Source organism: Mastomys coucha, unplaced genomic scaffold (assembly GCF_008632895.1).
Source record: "Mastomys coucha isolate ucsf_1 unplaced genomic scaffold, UCSF_Mcou_1 pScaffold21, whole genome shotgun sequence".
In the NCBI taxonomy this organism is placed as follows: domain Eukaryota; kingdom Metazoa; phylum Chordata; class Mammalia; order Rodentia; family Muridae; genus Mastomys; species Mastomys coucha.
Window position 1 is genome coordinate 54,402,067 of NW_022196904.1, and position 17,829 is coordinate 54,419,895.

The 17,829-nt window shown below is 45.9% G+C and overlaps 1 protein-coding gene across 4 annotated transcripts in view; it reads left to right on the forward strand.

Moving 5' to 3' along the window:
- The window catches only part of Trpm1 (transient receptor potential cation channel subfamily M member 1), a 116,884-nt gene that overhangs the window by 74,019 nt on the left and 25,036 nt on the right, over positions 1-17,829 (forward strand). For 2 of the 4 annotated variants that reach the window (XM_031386866.1, XM_031386867.1), the window contains exons 14-21: positions 1,407-1,547; positions 2,295-2,324; positions 4,338-4,630; positions 7,661-7,889; positions 11,963-12,085; positions 12,468-12,599; positions 14,444-14,572; positions 17,171-17,422. In XM_031386866.1, the coding sequence (XP_031242726.1) occupies positions 1,407-1,547; positions 2,295-2,324; positions 4,338-4,630; positions 7,661-7,889; positions 11,963-12,085; positions 12,468-12,599; positions 14,444-14,572; positions 17,171-17,422 (1,329 nt within the window). Of the gene's footprint in view, positions 1-1,406; positions 1,818-2,294; positions 2,325-4,337; positions 4,631-7,660; positions 7,890-11,962; positions 12,086-12,467; positions 12,600-14,443; positions 14,573-17,170; positions 17,423-17,829 lie in introns of those variants that run through there. The other 2 variants (XR_004123088.1, XM_031386868.1) reach the window with 2 other exon arrangements.

Genomic DNA, 17,829 nt, shown 5'->3' on the forward strand with positions numbered 1-17,829 from the left:
AGTGGTAAAAAAAAAAAAAAAATCTGCTTATAAAAAGGACAGTCAACAGATCTGAGGATACCAACTTCATTTCAGCTCTTACAAAACCAATGAGATGTATGAACTGGTCTGGGATGTAAAGGAATGGCACAATGCAGGAAGGGCCTCTCTTCAGACCATTGCTTCTCACCTTTGGTCCCAGCAAACTCTCTTCTACATTGATTAGATTCCGTCCTTTTGGTAGCTCCTAGTCATACCAGACAACTGCTGAGTGTGTTTTACTGAAGACCCAGTGTCCCCAGAGTCACTGAATACCATTTGTTAAGATCTAGGTAAAATATTAAGGCCTAGATGGAATGTTAAGGCCTAAGTAACTGTTATCTGGCTAGCCTGGTAATAGAACTACTCTGTCTAGTTACCCACAATAAGCCTGGACCAGAACCAACCACGCAGCAGCACTTCCTGCACCTGTGTATAAGCCTTTATGGTATTTGTTTTTATACGCTGCCCCTAGGATGGACCTCAACATAAGAGAGACACCTACACCAATATAAGAAACTATTTGAAATAAGACTTCCATTTTGAGTAAGGGCCCAGGAAAGCTTAAGTTCCCAAGACCTCCTTCTATTTGGCAGAAAGAGACATATGTGGGTGACTGACACTCTGGTTGGCAAGTTAAGACATGAATGTTAGACAAGGCAAGTCCCCTGCCCAAGATGAATTTTCCAACCAAATGGAAGCAGGGTAAGTGGACAACAAAGATATGTTCCTAAGAAGATCCCCTATCCCTAAATCTTGATTGGTGGAATAATTTGGCATAGATGTTTGTAGATTTTAGGCTTAAGAAGCACTATAGGATCTTGACTCAACGTCACAACCAGCTTCTTCTGAGTCTGGGTTTGTGACACTGATTGATCAGCCCTCCCGAGGGTGCATGCTCAATAAACCATCTCTGTCTGACTGAGACTGGTGTTTGTATGGTGTGTGAGCTGACTCCCGGACCCCAGCGCCATTTAAAGCTTTCTCTAGTGAGGCTCCAGTTCTAAGAAATACTGTGGCCTCCTACAGGTTCCTTTGAGACTCACTACTTTCTCCATGAAACCTGGCCCCTCCCTGAGGCCAGCCCCTCCTCTGTAAGGACAGATTAAGGGTATGTGTCATCCAAATACATCTGCTGATAGTCCATGGCACCACACTGCTCCCCATACCCCCATACACCAGCTGCCGACCACTCTGTCTGTCAGGTGTGCTGTGGACTCTATAGTAGTTGGGTGTCTAATTCTTTATTCTCAATGGAAGCCAATTTCTGGGATATGATTTAACCTGTCATTCCGGTATACCATATGGTAACAGAATGAACACTGTTGTTACAGTAACTGCCAGTTGCTTCTGGGATGATGATACACTGTGAACTCCTTTTCTTACAGAGCAACCTTCCACCTGATTACCACATCAGCCTCATTGATATAGGACTGGTGCTGGAGTACCTCATGGGTGGTGCCTACCGCTGCAACTACACTCGGAAAAGCTTCCGGACTCTCTACAACAACTTGTTTGGCCCTAAGAGGGTAGAGCTCAGCAGACACACAGTGTCCTGTGCCTCCCAGAATGACATGTGGTTCCTTGATGTGCTTCCCCATGAGCCCACTTGTGCAGAATGCAGCTCTTTACCTCACCTGTCCCAAAGTGACACCACCCAGCCTCTGCCCTGACACCCACTTCGGGACCTCCGAGATTTTGCATGTAGCCATTCACATGGCCTCTTAAGACTGGGTCAGGCAGTGCACCTGTCAAGCATGTCTGCCCTCCCTTCCTTCCCACAATAGCCCTCCCTCTGGAGCTCCTATTGTCTTCCAAAGCAAAGGACAAGAAGAAACATCTTTTCCCCACACACGTTCAGGGCTCCCTGCTGTTCAACCATAGCTAACTCATTTGTACATCTGAGTCATCCAGGACAGTTGCTGCAAGCTATTCACACCCTATCCCAGTAGACCCTACTCCTCTACCAAAATCAAAGTCAATTCCTGACCTGCTATGATGCTTCTTCTTGCTCCAGCCTGTTAAATCTCGGGTCATGTAAACACCAGGTCAGATCCGTGGGAAGCTTTCCTCACGCCCACTCTGCAATTTGTACTGCAAGGCTCATTTGGTTCTGCTTACAAGGAAGGCTGTGTATCTGTGTGTCCTCCCCAACTGACTTCTGTTGACAGAAGCAGTTTCCACATGAAAGCGTTGACCCACCTGGATATTGTCATGAACTAATAGTGATACAAAATATTGAAACTCACTTCTTTTCCTGCTTCTTCGTTATGCAGCCGAAAGCACTTAAGCTTCTGGGAATGGAAGTAAGTAGAACGTATTTACAGCACTTTATTTATGATACCTTTGTCATTCTGGGGAAGCAAAAGTTGAGCAGTGTTTCCCACAAATAAGTACTTTGTACAATTCACCAAAATCTTAGATGAGTTGGCTGAATCATAAAAAAGTTCATATACCTTTTAAAAATTAAACTGGTTTGTGCATGTACACATGCACGTGTGTGTGTGTGTGTGTGTGTGTGTGTTTGTGCCTGCCTGTGTGTGAGGGGCTGTGTTTTCCTGCACATGCATGTGTTTGAGTGTGTATATTGTGTGTGTATATATGTGTTTATATGTATATATGTGGCCTGTGTTTGTGTGTGTGTGTGGCCTGTGTTTTCCTGTGTGTGTGTGTGTGTGTGTGTGTGTGGCCTGTGTTTTCCTATGTGTTTGAGTGTGCACACGTCAGAGGTTGTTATCTTGTGTTTTCCTCAGTTGCTCTTCCCTGTATTTATTGAGGCAGGCGCTTTCACTGAAGTGGAAGCTTGCTAATTACAACTACTCTATCTAACCAGCGTGGCTTGGCGAAATCTCCTGCCTCTGATATCCAAGGCCTAGGACTGCAGGCAGGTATGACAGCTGCCCAGCTTTTATTTGAGTGCTAGGGACCTGAACTTAGTCCTCATACTTCAGAGATACACACTTTATCCACTGAGCCATATCCTCAGCCCAAGATTATCATACTTTTAAAAATAATTTTCTTTTTTATTGAGAAGTTCATACATGCAGATAGTGTGTTTTAATCAATCAAATCCAGCCTCACTAACCATTAACTCCCTCCAACCTCCCATACCTCCTGCCCCAATTCTTCCCTCAATGTAAGACTCTGTTCCCAGTCTGTTTTCAGTTTATTTTTCATTTCCTGATGACAGATACTGGAAATAAAAATTTATTCAGGCTTCCTGCCTTAACGGAGTTGAACTTGGTAATTTTCATTTTCCTTAAAGTTACTTCATCTAGACTCTCAAGTTCACGTTTACAAGCTTTTATACAACATTCTGGCCTTTCAGCCTGCTGAAGAGCTTTAATTACATCTTATTTGTGTGTGTGTGTGTGTGTGTGTGTGTGCGCATGTGCACATGTGCATTCCATGCCAGTAGAAGTCACAGGACAACTTGTAGAAGTCAGTTCTCTTCTTCCATCATGTAGGTTCTGGGAGTTGAACTCTGGTCCTTAGGCTTGGCAGCAGAAACCTTCTGGGCCACTTTTCCTATCTCTTGAGTTTTTAAAAATGCGCATATCCTCCCACTCCCTCCCTTTCCCCTCATCTTATTTTTTGAAATGTAGTCTTTCACTGAAGCTGCGCCTCATTGGTTAGGTAGACCAGCTTGGCCACCAGAGCCCAGGAATCCTCTTGTCTCTGCTTCCTAGTGCTCAGGTTATGGGAACATGTTGCCTCAGCTGGCTGTCTACGCAGCACAGGGACACAGACTCAGTTCCTCATGCTGTAGAGCAACCTCACTACTTTTATTTTGAGGCAGAATCTCACTCCATAGCTCAGGCAGGTCTTGAACTTGCTGACCTCCTGCCTCGGTCTCCAGGTGAGTTGGTATTATAGCCCTGTGCCTACCAGGCCCCACTTAACACTGTTTCTATCCGTTTCTAGTTCAGCTACATCTTGCAAACAAGTATTGATGTTCTGCTGTGTTGGGATATGTCCTTGAAGAGACAGTGACTTCGCCTTTCCTGTTGTGCTTTCTGTATTTGGTTGATGGGGAGGTTTTGGGGATGTTTGTTTTGTCTCCTCTGTTAACCCTATGGAAAAAAAGAAGCTGCTTACCCAGTGGGATTCCTTTCCAGTTCACTTGGTTTTCAGTGATTTGCTTTTCATAACAAAAAATATGTGCCTTCTCAAAAGAGTCAGTATACGGAGTGATGACCAGAGCCTGGCTTACCAACTCTCTTAGCTGCTTCTGACACGGAAGTCTCCAGAACCATTTGTTGCTCACTTAGGAAGAACTTTTTTTTTTTTTTTTAAAAAGTGTGATTCTCTCCCCTCAGGATGATGAACCCCCAACCAAAGGGAAGAAGAAAAAGAAGAAGAAGAAAGAGGAAGAGATTGACATAGATGTGGATGACCCTGCTGTGAGTCGGTTCCAGTACCCATTCCATGAGCTCATGGTATGGGCCGTGCTCATGAAGCGCCAGAAGATGGCGGTCTTCCTGTGGCAGCGTGGGGAGGAGTGCATGGCAAAGGCCTTGGTGGCCTGTAAGCTCTACAAGGCCATGGCCCACGAGTCCTCTGAGAGCGAGCTGGTGGATGACATCTCCCAGGATCTGGACAACAACTCCAAGTGAGTATCTTGAGGGAATCTGAGGATGAGGTTGCCTGCTGTCTGGTGCTCTCCGTCTTGAAGGCGTGACAACTGTACTTCTCACTTAAGGACCATGTGGTTGAGGCTTACTCATAAGTGGCTTTGCCTATCACATCTGTCAGTATTTTCACTTCTGTCCCTTTGGCTTATTTCTGAGTTGTTACTGGTTTAGTGCTGCCTTCTCATGCACATGATCAAAGGCAGGAAAGTAAATATCTATAAAGAAATATTCACAGCTGCTGTATATAAACTTCAGCGCATCTATGTACTGGGCACCGGATGTCAGGAGGACTTCTGGATTTTTCTTCCCCTAGAGCTGGGGCAGCTGTCTGAAGGCGGGTAACACTGTCTTTTTCTCTTCATATAGATTAGGCACTTATGCCCCAGCAGGGTGGACTTTCTGGTTAGCTAGTTTCTCCTGAGAGCAGGCCTAGCTAAGGGGAGCAGAGTCCTGCTAGATTTCAATGCCAGATTTCCTTTTCCCCTACCAGAGGAGGGGGTTCTACATTAGCTGTCAGAACCTGGTCTGGTGGGGCCCTGGTCTTGATCACATTTGGACTTGGTCACAGCAAACATTCAGCAATTCATAGGTTCTAGCTCATGTTTCCTAAGCCCACCCTGGTTCTGCAGACACGTCTGCTACAGTCAGCCATGATTCTGAGTCTACCTACCTGTTCCTGCAGTCTGGGGACAGCAGTCTTTCCTGTGATGGTCTGAAGAAGCGATGCTGACCTCCCGCTTGTTCAGGGGATTGTCTGATGTTAGGAAAGACCAGCTCTTTGCAGTTTTGTCCCGTGACAGACTGGAAAGCTGGAGGCCAGAAACGACTTTATAGGCACATGAACTTGGGGCAGCTGAGCCAGGCAGCTGTGCCAGCATCTCCCAGCTTTGTTTGGATTCTTTCTGCTTGGGCTCTGGTTTCTGTCATTTTCACATGATTAGCTGGTCTCTAAGGGTTAGAATCCAAGGCTTTTCTCTTAGGTTGTGTGTGTGTGTGTGTGTGTGTGTGTGTGTGTGTGTGTGTGTGTGTATACCATGTGGATGCATGCATGGTGCCTGAGGAGGTCAGAAGAGGATGTTCCGACCTCCTGGAACTGGAGTTACAGGTGGTTGTGAGCCACCATGTAGATGCTGGGAACTGAGCCTAGGTCCTCTGCAAGAAAGACAAATGCTCTTAGCCACCAAGTCATTTCCCTAACTCCAGAACCCAATGCTTTTAAGAACAGAGATATGTTCACCTACCTTGGGTTTCTGGATGTAGTCCTGCCTTCTAGAGAGTCCTCCCTTGGTGATGTGTCACCCTGAAGCCAACAATCAGGCAAAGAAAATACTGTACACTCCAGAATCTTCAATGGGCAGGAATGGTCACTGTCCCTCCCTCATTTCCATCTTCATAACTGCAACAAAATCTCCTGTACATGGAGAGGCAAAACCAAAGGAGAATAACTAGGTGGCCATATTTTAACCATATCCCATAACAACAACAACAACAAAAGGGCAAAGGAGCTGGAAATAGCTATAGCTATAGCTGTCATTAAATATTGGAATCAAGGTCATGAGAAAAAATAACAATGTTCAAAATTCAACTGTGTCACGTTCTATGCCCCTTGTTCCTACACCTCCCCGGCTGTGGTTCTGTGTTCTGTCTTGCCACTGGGGTGTGTGGACTCTGCTCGGGAAGACAAAATGAGTAGCATTAGGCTATGAGCTTAGCCTAAGATGGGGGGGGGGCCAGCCCAGGTGAAAAATGAGGCAAGCTGAGGCTGAGGCTGAGGAGACTGGGGATCCCAAACTCCAGGGTGTCCAGTTGTTGCTGGAAACCTCATGGAGTCTAGAACTGAGGCCGCATGGGCCTGCATGACCTACCTGGCACAGGCGGGTCGGGGGGTAGGGAGGATGACTCTGGCTTGGCTTAGATGTAAGTGTCCAGGAGCATGGAGGGGCCTTCTATGGGATACATATGTGTTGAGGATCTATTTGATGAAAGCTCTCCTCCCTCCCTCTCCCAGAGTGGTTCTTGATGAGAGAGACAGTCTATGCTTGCCCATACTGTTCATTCATTCATTGTTCATCATAGAAAATGAGTGAATACAACTTACTCAGGGAGAACCAGAGATTAAATACCTTTTACAAGAAGGAATGTCCAAGAAGGGAAACTTATTGGCTAAATCCTCAGGGTGGCTCATCTAGATACCTCATTAATATGGAGAACTCTGTGCTCTGTGCTACATGACTAGGGATCACAATCCTAATGTGGGGTGCCATGGTCACATGCTCCAGGATGGGAACTGGGTCGGGAGCAGATAAAACGCCGACAGGTCTTAGATATGACAATACCAGAGTTTCTGAATCCATTCAACCTTCCCAGTTTTTGTCTGGTGACACTTGCCCCACACCATTAGCAATCAGATCTCTTGCTCTGGGCTCTTTGACAACTATACTCTATCTCATTGCACAGAGCATGTTGGACTATCTTGGAATCAAGACCTTGTTGAAATCTTACACAACACATGAAAAGCACATGGTTGAAATGTTTGGCTTTTATCAAACACGTGGGCGTGGCCAACACCCACCCATTAGAATCAGAACCTAACCAACCCCACAAGTCATCCTGGTGCTCCACATGCCCCACTCCTTGCGGTTCCAGAAGCAGCCACTGGTTACCACTTGCAATCCCACAGATATTGCCTGTTCCATCTGCCTCACTGTTCTGTGTACAGCCCAAGGAAAAGGGCTATGTCTCCTGGGGACCTGAAGGACATAGCTAGTTCACCCAAAGCTCTGTTGCAGGAAGAGCAACCAGTCCCCTTCCTGACCAATCACAGAGCCTGCTATTTGCTGCCCGCTCCTCTGGTGACAGGTCTTGAGAATGTACAGAGGACCTCAAAGCCACTTTCAACCCTGTGCTCTGTGTCTTATGGCGCCCCAGGTTACCTTGGGCACATATATTTAAGGACAATCGCATAACCTCTATGGTTTCATCACCGCCGACATCTTCTTTCCCTCCAGAGATTTTGGCCAGCTCGCTGTGGAGCTGTTAGACCAGTCTTACAAGCATGATGAGCAGGTTGCCATGAAACTTCTGACCTATGAGCTCAAAAACTGGAGCAACTCCACCTGCCTTAAGCTGGCTGTGGCAGCCAAGCACCGGGACTTCATCGCTCACACCTGCAGCCAGATGCTGCTGACAGACATGTGGATGGGAAGGCTTCGCATGAGAAAGAACCCTGGCCTGAAGGTGGGTGTGCCGAGGCCATCAGGCTAGGATCACACTAACAGTCTCTCAAAGAGGAGAGACTCCCAGGAGACACCAAGATGTAAAATGTACGGCACACTAGCTCTGCCACTAGGTGGCGATGCGACAGGACATATAGACAGCACACAGAGAGTAAGCACAGGTCAGCACTGCGTTTCTGGCATCCACTGGTGGTTATGGGGGATAAGGAGGACGCTGCATTCTCCTGAGCAACCTCAGGAAGGAGCCACTACAACAGTTCTAGCTTTACAGACGAGCAACTCAAAGCTTGGAGTTTAAGTGGCCCAACGTCTGAGCCACTCCGTGTGGGATAGGACCTGAGCTGAGGTGGTCAGACACTCCAGTCCCAGTATAGCCACCATGCCTGGCTTACAGAGCTCTTGGTATAGTCTGTATTTTCAGCTGGAACCTACCATGACTGATCATGCTCTCCAGACAGGTCACCCACTTAAGTTTGAAGCACAGACCTGGGGACTGAAGAGATGTCTCAATGGTTAAAACCACCCTGGCAGAGGGTACAGGTTCCATTCCCAGCACCACATTGGTTAACAAATGTCTGTGGAGATCCAATGCCCTCTTATGGCCTTCCCAAGAACTGCATGCACATAGTGCCCATGCAAATAAATACATGCAAACAAAACACCCCCACGTGCATAAAAATAAATTAATCTAAATCAAAGTACAGATTTGACCTCTGCTTCCACAGTATTTTAGCTTACGGTGTCTCCCTTACACGTGCCTTAGGAGACAATATGAAGCAATGAGAAGGTCTGAAGATTTGTTGGGAGAAAAACCGCTGTTAACAAACTCCTAGATTATCTTGAGAAAAGGTTTGATAATCCGACTGTCTAATGGTAATATTATGGTGGTTCTATGAGATCTCAGTGAGAATAGAGTCTTAACACGGCAGGTTCAGTGTCAATTCTCTGAAATGTCTGGGGCCAAAAGTGTTTCCAGTTTCTTTTTAGGTCTGGAATTTTTGCATAGCCCTAATAAGCTATCTTGGAGATGGTATTCAAGTCCAAATGCAAAATTAAGTGTTTCACATTCACTTTATATGCACAGCCTAAAAGTTCATTTTATTTGCTATTTCTAGGGTGTCTGCATTTTGACTATGGCTCATTACATCAAGTCAGGTGATTTTCCACTTCTGGCATTGTGATAGGTTGAGAGTTTGCAGTGTTAAAAACACTCATCCTGTATGGCACAGTGATTAGCAGAAGAGACTTTGCCTCGCTATCCAATTCTACACAATGTGCAAATTTGCTAGATTGATATTGTATATAGCCTTGGCTATCAACAAATACAGTTTGCCTTCAGAATGGCAAGATCAAACAGGCGTTGAAGAAAACAGGTCAAGTGTGAAGTGAGGAATGCTGGGTCGGCATCACGAGTCATTGGCAGCACTGAAGCCCAGAAGGCTGCAGAGAAACAAGGCCTTTGTCTTCACAGTTTTGAATGGAGAGACATTTGGAACCTGGAAACTTTTTAGAAACCTGATCCAGCTATTTAAAACACATGAGGAGAGCCAGGGATGTAGTTCTATGGTACAATGTTTGCCTAGCTTACATGAGGCCTGGGGTTCAGTCCCGACATAGCAACAGAATAAAAAGTCAAATGTACAAAGAAAGCAGATTGTCAAAAACAGGCAAAGAGACAGGCCAGGACGGCTCACCTGTGATCCTGGCTTCGTGGGAAGCTGAGGCAAGAAGGTTGCAAGTTTAAGGTTTGCCTGAGCTGAAGAGTGAGTTTGAGTCAGCTTGGACAAGTTAGTAAACTGTGGGCAAAGCAAAATTAGAGACAGGACTATATACTGCTCAGTGGCAGAGCCCTTGCCTGGGTGCAAGACATCCTGGGTTTAATTCCGAGTACTTCAAAAATAAATACAAAATAAGCTAGACGAACATTGAAACTTTGCTTTCAATGCACATATCTCAAAATAGTAACAGATAAATAAGTCTCAGTGTTTTACAACACCCTCTCAGCACCCCTCCCCTGCCATGCAAAATGTATGCAACTGAGTGAAAGGCATGTAGACTAAATAAATACAGAGGCTTGGTTAGACCTGAGAAGGTTGTACTCAGGAAGAACAGGATGAGGACATGGGGGATCCTTCAGTCACTTAAGCATGAGGGCCTAAGTTTGATCCCCAGAAATCATGATTAAAAAAAAACAACAACAAAAAAGTCAGACATGTAGTCTCGGTGCAGTGAGATGTGATAGACGGGTCCCTGGAGATGAAAGCCAGACAGGAAACTTTAACTGGTGACTTCCAGGCCTATGAGAAACCCTGTATCAACAAACCAAACCAAACTAAGTAGCCACTCCTGTGGAATGACACCTGAGGTCCTCTGGCCCCCACATGAGCTCATGTACCACATACATGTGCACAACATGCAGAGAGAGAGAGAGAGAGAGAGAGAGAGAGAGACAGAGACAGAGACAGAGACAGAGACAGAGACAGACAGAGACAGAGAGACAGAGACAAAGAGACAGAGAGAGACAGAGACAGAGACAGAGACAGAGACAGACAGAGACAGAGAGACAGAGAGACAGAGACAAAGAGACAGAGAGAGAGACAGAGACAGAGACACAGAGACAGAGACAGAGAGACAGAGAGACAGAGAGACAGAGAGACAGAGAGACAGAGACAGACGGAAAGAGAGAATAGATAGATTGAATGAACAGCTAGAAAGCCCCTGAGTGTTAGCCTTGCAGGTTTTGGGAAGCAAACACTGTTGCACTGTTGAACTGTTGATAATCCTTAACAAGAAACCTTATGGGAAATTGAAATTTCAGGGTGAAATTAAAGCCACACACACAAAGTTGAGATTCAGGTTTGGTTAGGATTAAACTTGGAGTCTTTTTAGTAATCAGTGGGCCATAGAGAAGCACCTGATAAAACAGCAGTGAGCCACTGTATCCTTTCATCCTCTGGGTGGAGCTCATCCTTTCCTCTGTGAGTCACATGAACCTCCCAACTCTAAGTACACATATATTCTCCTCACACTGAAGTATTTTTTATATAAAACAGAGATGGTACTAGATTTTAATTTAGTTGTGTGCTTGCTTTGTTTGGGTAGCCTGGTTTTATGATGTTGGGATCTAGTGCAGGGATGCGTCCATGAGGCAAGGACTCTAGCTAAGCCTCTGTCCCAACTGACCTGCGTGGAGATTCAGTGTTAGATCGTAGCTTTTTAGAATCTGGATTACACATGCCATTGCTTGTCATTTCTCTTTTGAAAAAGAAAAAAAACAGTTTTTCAAACTTCTCATGATTCTACCAAATACCCAGCACACACAGCCATGAATCACAGGAGCACGGATGAATGCAGTTCAAGCCCCTATTTAACTGACAAATGTGGACAGTCTAACTTTACACGTTTAATTGTACACTCAGCTCTCCAGCTCTAAGGAGAGCCTCTTTAGAGGCTTTCAAGATGGTGTGGTGGGCAAAGGTGTTTGATGCCAAGCTGGACAGCCCAAGGTCCATCCCTGACACCCATAGCTTGAAGGAGGGAGCCAACTCTCCAAAGTTGTGCTTTGATATCTACAAATTCACTGTGGTATGTGATATGTACACACTAGATGGGTGATGGATATGTAATAAAGAAGACAGTATTTGTAAATACATCTGAACTGAGTGAATATGTCATTTTTTCCCCTCCTTACTCCCTAAGCAATACAATATGACAGCTTTTAACCCAGCATTGACATTGCATTAGGTTAGCAGCAATCTAGACATGATTCAGAGCATGTGGAAGGATGTGTGCAGATGATATGCAAATAATGTTACTTAAAGACCATAAGTATCCACAGGTTTTGGTATCAACAGTTGGTGAATCAGTAGAGTACTCTCCGGGTCCAATATGAGTACATATCCAAGAAGGATTAACTCAAGAGACCTTCCCAAAATATGGATAGCACCTGTCCATAGGCTACCAATGTGTGATATAAAAGGGGAAAGAGAGAAAAACCAAAGTGCTGGCTCATCAGAGACTAGATTTTCTTAGAATCACCACAGCCTAAAACTTGGTTTGTTCTTCCTCTTGTAGGTCATCATGGGGATCCTTATCCCTCCCACCATCTTGTTTTTGGAATTCCGTACATATGATGACTTATCCTATCAAACATCCAAGGAGAATGAAGATGGCAAAGAAAAGGAAGAAGAGAATGTGGTCAGTGGCACCCAAGAGGGTCACTTGGCTCTCATTTTCAGTGTTAAGATTTGGTTTATCATGGATTTAGAAAGCTTGCTAACAGTCACTCAGAGAATTTTCCCGTTAAGGCCACTTTGTGCTGGAAAGGCCCACCTGCAGGCTACCTGCCATGTGCTAGAAATGGCTTATTCCCACCTGCAGACCACCTGCCAGGTGTTGGAGATGGCCTATTCCCACCTGCAGGCCACCTGCCAGGTGTTGGTGATGGCCTATTCCCACCTGCAGACCACCTGCCAGGTATTAGAGATGGCCTATTCCCACCTGCAGACCACCTGCCAGGTGTTGGAGCTGTCCTATCCCCACCTGCAGACTACCTGCCATATACTGTGCTGTTTTCCAGGATGCAAATGCAGATGCTGGCTCGAGAAAGGGGGATGAGGAGAATGAGCACAAAAAGCAGAGGAGCATTCCCATTGGAACAAAGATCTGTGAATTCTATAATGCGCCCATTGTCAAGTTCTGGTTTTACACAGTAAGGCCATCCCTAACAATTGCCCTTGGTCATGTGGGGAATACTGAGAGCTACAATGGAATCAAGAAAAATTTCAAAAGTTTCAAAAGTTGTCCAAAAGTTCATTGAGCTAAAAACAAAACTAGGACCAGTTGAGGACTTTAAAATAAGATCCCAATATATTGTCATACATATTTTATGTATTTTATGTAAGGATATTGGCCATCCGAGGCCCCCATGACTTCATGGAGCAAAATAGCCATAATCTATTTGCAATTAAATTTGTAATTAAAACTTAGGGAAGTTTTGTTCGGCTTCAAGATAAACAAAATGGGGGAAAAGATAGATGGATTAACAGTTAAAAGCACTGTTGGCCTTTCTAGAGGTCCTGGGTTCAATTCCCAGCATCCACATGGTAACTCACAACTGTCTGTAACTGCAGTTCCTGGGTATCCAATACCCTCTTCTGGCATCCACAGATGCCAAGCACATGTTACTCAGACATACATGCAGGCAAAATACCTACACACAGAAAGATTTCTCAAGTAAATGTAAGAAAATGTTTTAAAACAAAACCGACTAATGAATTAAAGAGAGCAGACTCACAGATCTCTTTTCCCCCACTAACTTGACATGGATAGTAAAAGAATATAGCTTGTGTCAGCTTTCTATCGCTATAATACACACCTAAACTGACCAACCTATAAAGAGATCAGGGTTCTTTCAGCTCATGGTACTGATGATTCAGTCCCTGTCAGACAGTCCTGGTGTTCTTGGACCTGTGGTAAGGTAGTACACCATAGCTGGGAGTCTGTGGCAGAGAGGAACCACACGCCCCACAGCTGTGGAACAAAGGAAAGTAAAGAGAAGACGCTCAGTCTCAGTATTCCCTCAGAAGGCCCACCCCCACTGACCTCCTCCTGGGCCCCAGCTCTTAAAGACTGCACCACAGGCTGGGAACAAAGTGTTTAACACATGGGCCAATGGGAGCATTTCCAATAGAAACAATAGCAAGGCTGAACCCAGATCATAAACACACTCAGAGTTAACGAAGACTGTCTTCTCTAAAGCCCTCACCAAACAGATGGGCTTGGAAATAGCAGGTCATTTTCCAGGCTTAGGTCTGTCTATGCTCCTTTGGGAATGAGGCTCACTGGTTGCAAGAGCAGGACAGGACACGAGAACAGAGTCATGCCCAGGGGTGAGATAGTTTGGGCACAGCGCCATTCTGGCGAGCCAGCTGTAAAGAACCTCCCTCCAGCCATGCCCTTTCCCCATGTGCCTCAACTCTCCCCCATCCCAATCCTTCCCCTTTCCTTGTCAAAAAATAATTTGTTGTGGCCACAGAATATCTCAGACCTGCCACTGGAAACCAGGGAATGGAGGAGGGGGGGAACTCATAGGCCGGCACTATGGGCCTTCACAGAGAATTCATCCACCTGGCCTCACCTAACTTCTCAGTTGCCCATCTACAATGGGGAAATTTAAGAGCAAGTTGGGTGAGGCAGGAATGCTAAATCACCCTTGCCATTTTCCTAGAATGTAAAAGACACACACACACACACACACACACACACACACACACACACACACACACTAGCAAACCAAAAAGGCTTCCTTGTACAATATGATTCTTGCAACTCCATAACAAAGATATAGTCGGCAGAGCATGGGCTGTCTAGGTCAGAGCCTGTATTGTCCCAAGGTGTAGGACACCCCCCAAGCTACCTCAGCTTCAACACCAGTGATCTGCATGAAGGATGGGTGTCCTCTAAGTAGGTTAGTCTATGGGAAGAAAGAACCCTTTATAGATTAAGCACCGAATGTTATCTCTGAGACACACCTACCATCTTTTCCTTTTTCAGATCTCCTACTTGGGCTACTTGTTGCTGTTCAATTATGTCATCCTGGTGCGGATGGATGGATGGCCCTCACCCCAAGAATGGATTGTCATCTCGTACATTGTGAGCCTGGCATTAGAGAAAATACGAGAGGTGATTATTGAAAAGGCTTGTCTGCCACGCCCCCCACGCCACACCCACTAACGGCTGAGTTCAATTTCAGATGCTAGTAATGCAGAGTTTTATGCATGGCTCCCTTCCTTCGAGGCATCACCATTCCGAGTCATTCTCTTCGCTTGTTTCTGATGTGTACACCCCCTCGCTCTGACTGAGTTTTAACTCACAGTTCAAAACACAGGGAAAAATAAATGACACAATAATAAAAGTAGGTTTGAGTGTATAAACAAGCTACACCAAATGCTGCCAGCTACTTGAGATAAGCCAATAGTTACAAATAGGCACAGATTTTGGCTGCCTTTTAAGACCCGAGAGTTAAACTGGAGGGATACATGAGATAGCAGTTTTTAAACGGTAGGTAGGTGTGTGTGCGTGTTTGTGTGTCCCGAGCATGAGCACCCACACTCTCGCCTGCACATGTCCTTGAGCATGCATGTGCGCATCTGAGTGAATGCACCCATCCATGTGGGTAGACCCGCCCATGCTGGTGCAGGTTGGCTTCGTTCGATCATTTCTCTACCTTCATGCTTAAAGCAGGGTCTCTTAAATGAGTCTGAAACTCGCTGTTTTAGTAAGACTGGCTGGTGAGAAAGTCTCTGGCTCCCTCGGTCTCTACAACATTTCTGCCCCCATCACAGCACTAGGGTTATAGGCACACACCGCCATATCCAGGCATCTGAACTCAGGGCCTCATGCTTGCACAAGAGACACTTCGCCCACAGAGCCTCCTCCCCAGGCCCAGGAATGGCATTTATGCTGTAACTGGGGACTTTGGGCCACATTGTGCACTTGCACCATTGGTCTCTTGTTCACGGGCTGCGTGGAAATAGAGTTCTTGGTTGGAGGAAGCGAGGGAAGGAGGGCCAGAGGAGAAGGAGCTGAACGAGGTGTGGCTTCAGCCAAGAGGCTGTTCTCAATGTGATCCCACTGAAAGATAAAACCTGAAAGAAGGGAGAGGAGTTTCTTACCCACATCAGTTGTTTGGCACCAAGCACAGCCGTGACTCCAATTACCCAAGGGCAGGCCTCCCAGAATGGGGCAGGTGTGGGCTTTACAGCAGCAGATGGGTGGCATGCCCACCTAGTGAGAGGCATCAGGGAACCTGGGTGGGACCCAGAGCATCAGCTGCAAGCAGAGGGGCCCAGTTTCTAAAAGAAGTGCTGAAAAAGAACAAACACGCCTACACAGACATGGGGGGGGGGAGTGCGGGGGGGGGCAGTCAAGAAGGCAGTTTCTGCAGGAAGCAGAGGAAACACCACTGAGGATGGGTCTTTCTGCTGTCACCCACAAGTCTGAACTTAACTACATTCACTGACAAACAGCAAGTTTTTATCTAGGCAGAACAAAAGCTTAAAGTGAAAAACCACACATAGAACCAATACTGTTATTTTGTAATTACTATTGACCTCATCCAGTAGAGTAAGTTTGATGTCATTGGTCAAGTGACAGCTGAGCAACCAAGAGTGCTGGGAATTCCCTCTACACCCCAGCCTCTTACATGACTTCTATTGCTTCTCTGGCTCAGCTCCATTAAATTTCTGTGGCTGTTACAATCCAGGACTTCCCAAGGGGCCTATCTTACCATTATATGACGTGTAGGATGTGGGGGTGAGGGGACACACATGTAGCAGTCAGAGGACAATTTTGGGAATCCATTTTTGTCTCTCTACCTTTATGTGGGTCCCAGGCAATCAAACTCAGGTCACCAGGCTTGCATGGCAAGTGCCTCTACCCACTGACCTTGCTATCCCACCATCAAGATCTGGATCCTGTCAATAGTTACAGGAGAGGCAGGGGCAGCGATCGGCCAGCACAAATGGCTCGCTGAGACAGCGAGCTCTTCTGTGTTAGTTGATAGGCAGCTAACATCCCACTGGCCCTGGAATCCCTGGATCTCCCCATGATTTCCAAAGCTGAAGGGGTACCCTGGCGTGGCTACCGTGTACCCTGTGTGCTTCCGCTGTGCCTGCCATGACTTTATATGTATGACTATGCATACTGCTGGCTGAATAGTTTCCACTTTACTCTGTGGAAGTGCCCTCTTAGTCAGCGGTGAAGCAGAAAAAGGATATCTCAAACAGGAGGGAAAATCTGGTTCAACTTTCCCTGACTTCTCATGTCTAACTTGAGAAGGAATTTTGGCAAGCCCGTGTTTCCCAGTCCCATCCAGCCACCCTCTGCCAGGTGGGTCATCCTTCTGTGGTAACAGAGAACTTGTCCCTGCTCTAGAGTTGTCCTTCTGTAGAGTTCTGGAATGTGAGCCAACAGGCATGAGTCCAGATAATTAAAAAGGGAACCAAAAGGCAGCTGCTCTAATTACAGCCAGAAGGAGACAATTTGGAAGGCATTTCCGGAGTCTACGAAACCCCTGCATCTAAGAACAGAGAGGATTCTGTGGAATTTCCCCCTCTAGATATACCCTCTGCCAGAAAAATTCATGTGCAGAGTTCTTGAGCCACAAAGGCCCCGGATGCCCTGGACTGTCCTAGCACTCTTATCTTTCGTAGAGTCTAATGAAGATAAGGTGTCTAATAGGACCCTCTCAGCTTACTGCTCTTTGGGATTTACTTGCAGATCCTCATGTCGGAACCAGGCAAACTCAGCCAAAAAATCAAAGTGTGGCTCCAGGAGTACTGGAACATCACAGACCTCGTGGCCATCTCCATGTTCATGGTTGGGGCCATCCTTCGTCTCCAGAACCAGCCATACATGGGCTATGGTCGGGTCATCTACTGCGTGGATATCATCCTCTGGTACATCCGAGTGTTAGACATCTTTGGTGTCAACAAATATCTTGGCCCCTATGTGATGATGATTGGAAAGATGGTTAGTAACAATTCCCTATGAGTAACCAGACAACCTGGCATTAGACCACCAGCCCAAGCTAGGGTGTGGCTTCCTTTGATTTGGGTTGGTCTTTCTTTGCAGCTGGTTTAACATACGCAATTGCATACTTGTGTATGTGTGCAGCCTGCATGCTGACATCTTCATAAACTCCAACAGGAAAGCATGAGTTGCAGATTTCCTATACACACCCTTACATACACATTTATCTCTCACTGTGTACCAGGGACTTGATAAATGGCATCTTCCTTCTTCCATGTCATATTTAAACTTAGTATGATAACTGCCATTTATCAAATGTGTTCTGATTCTGTACTGATTATATTTCAATAATAAGAGAAAAGAAAACGTCCTTCACTTTTCTAAGAATTTGCTTTGCTGTCCCAGGA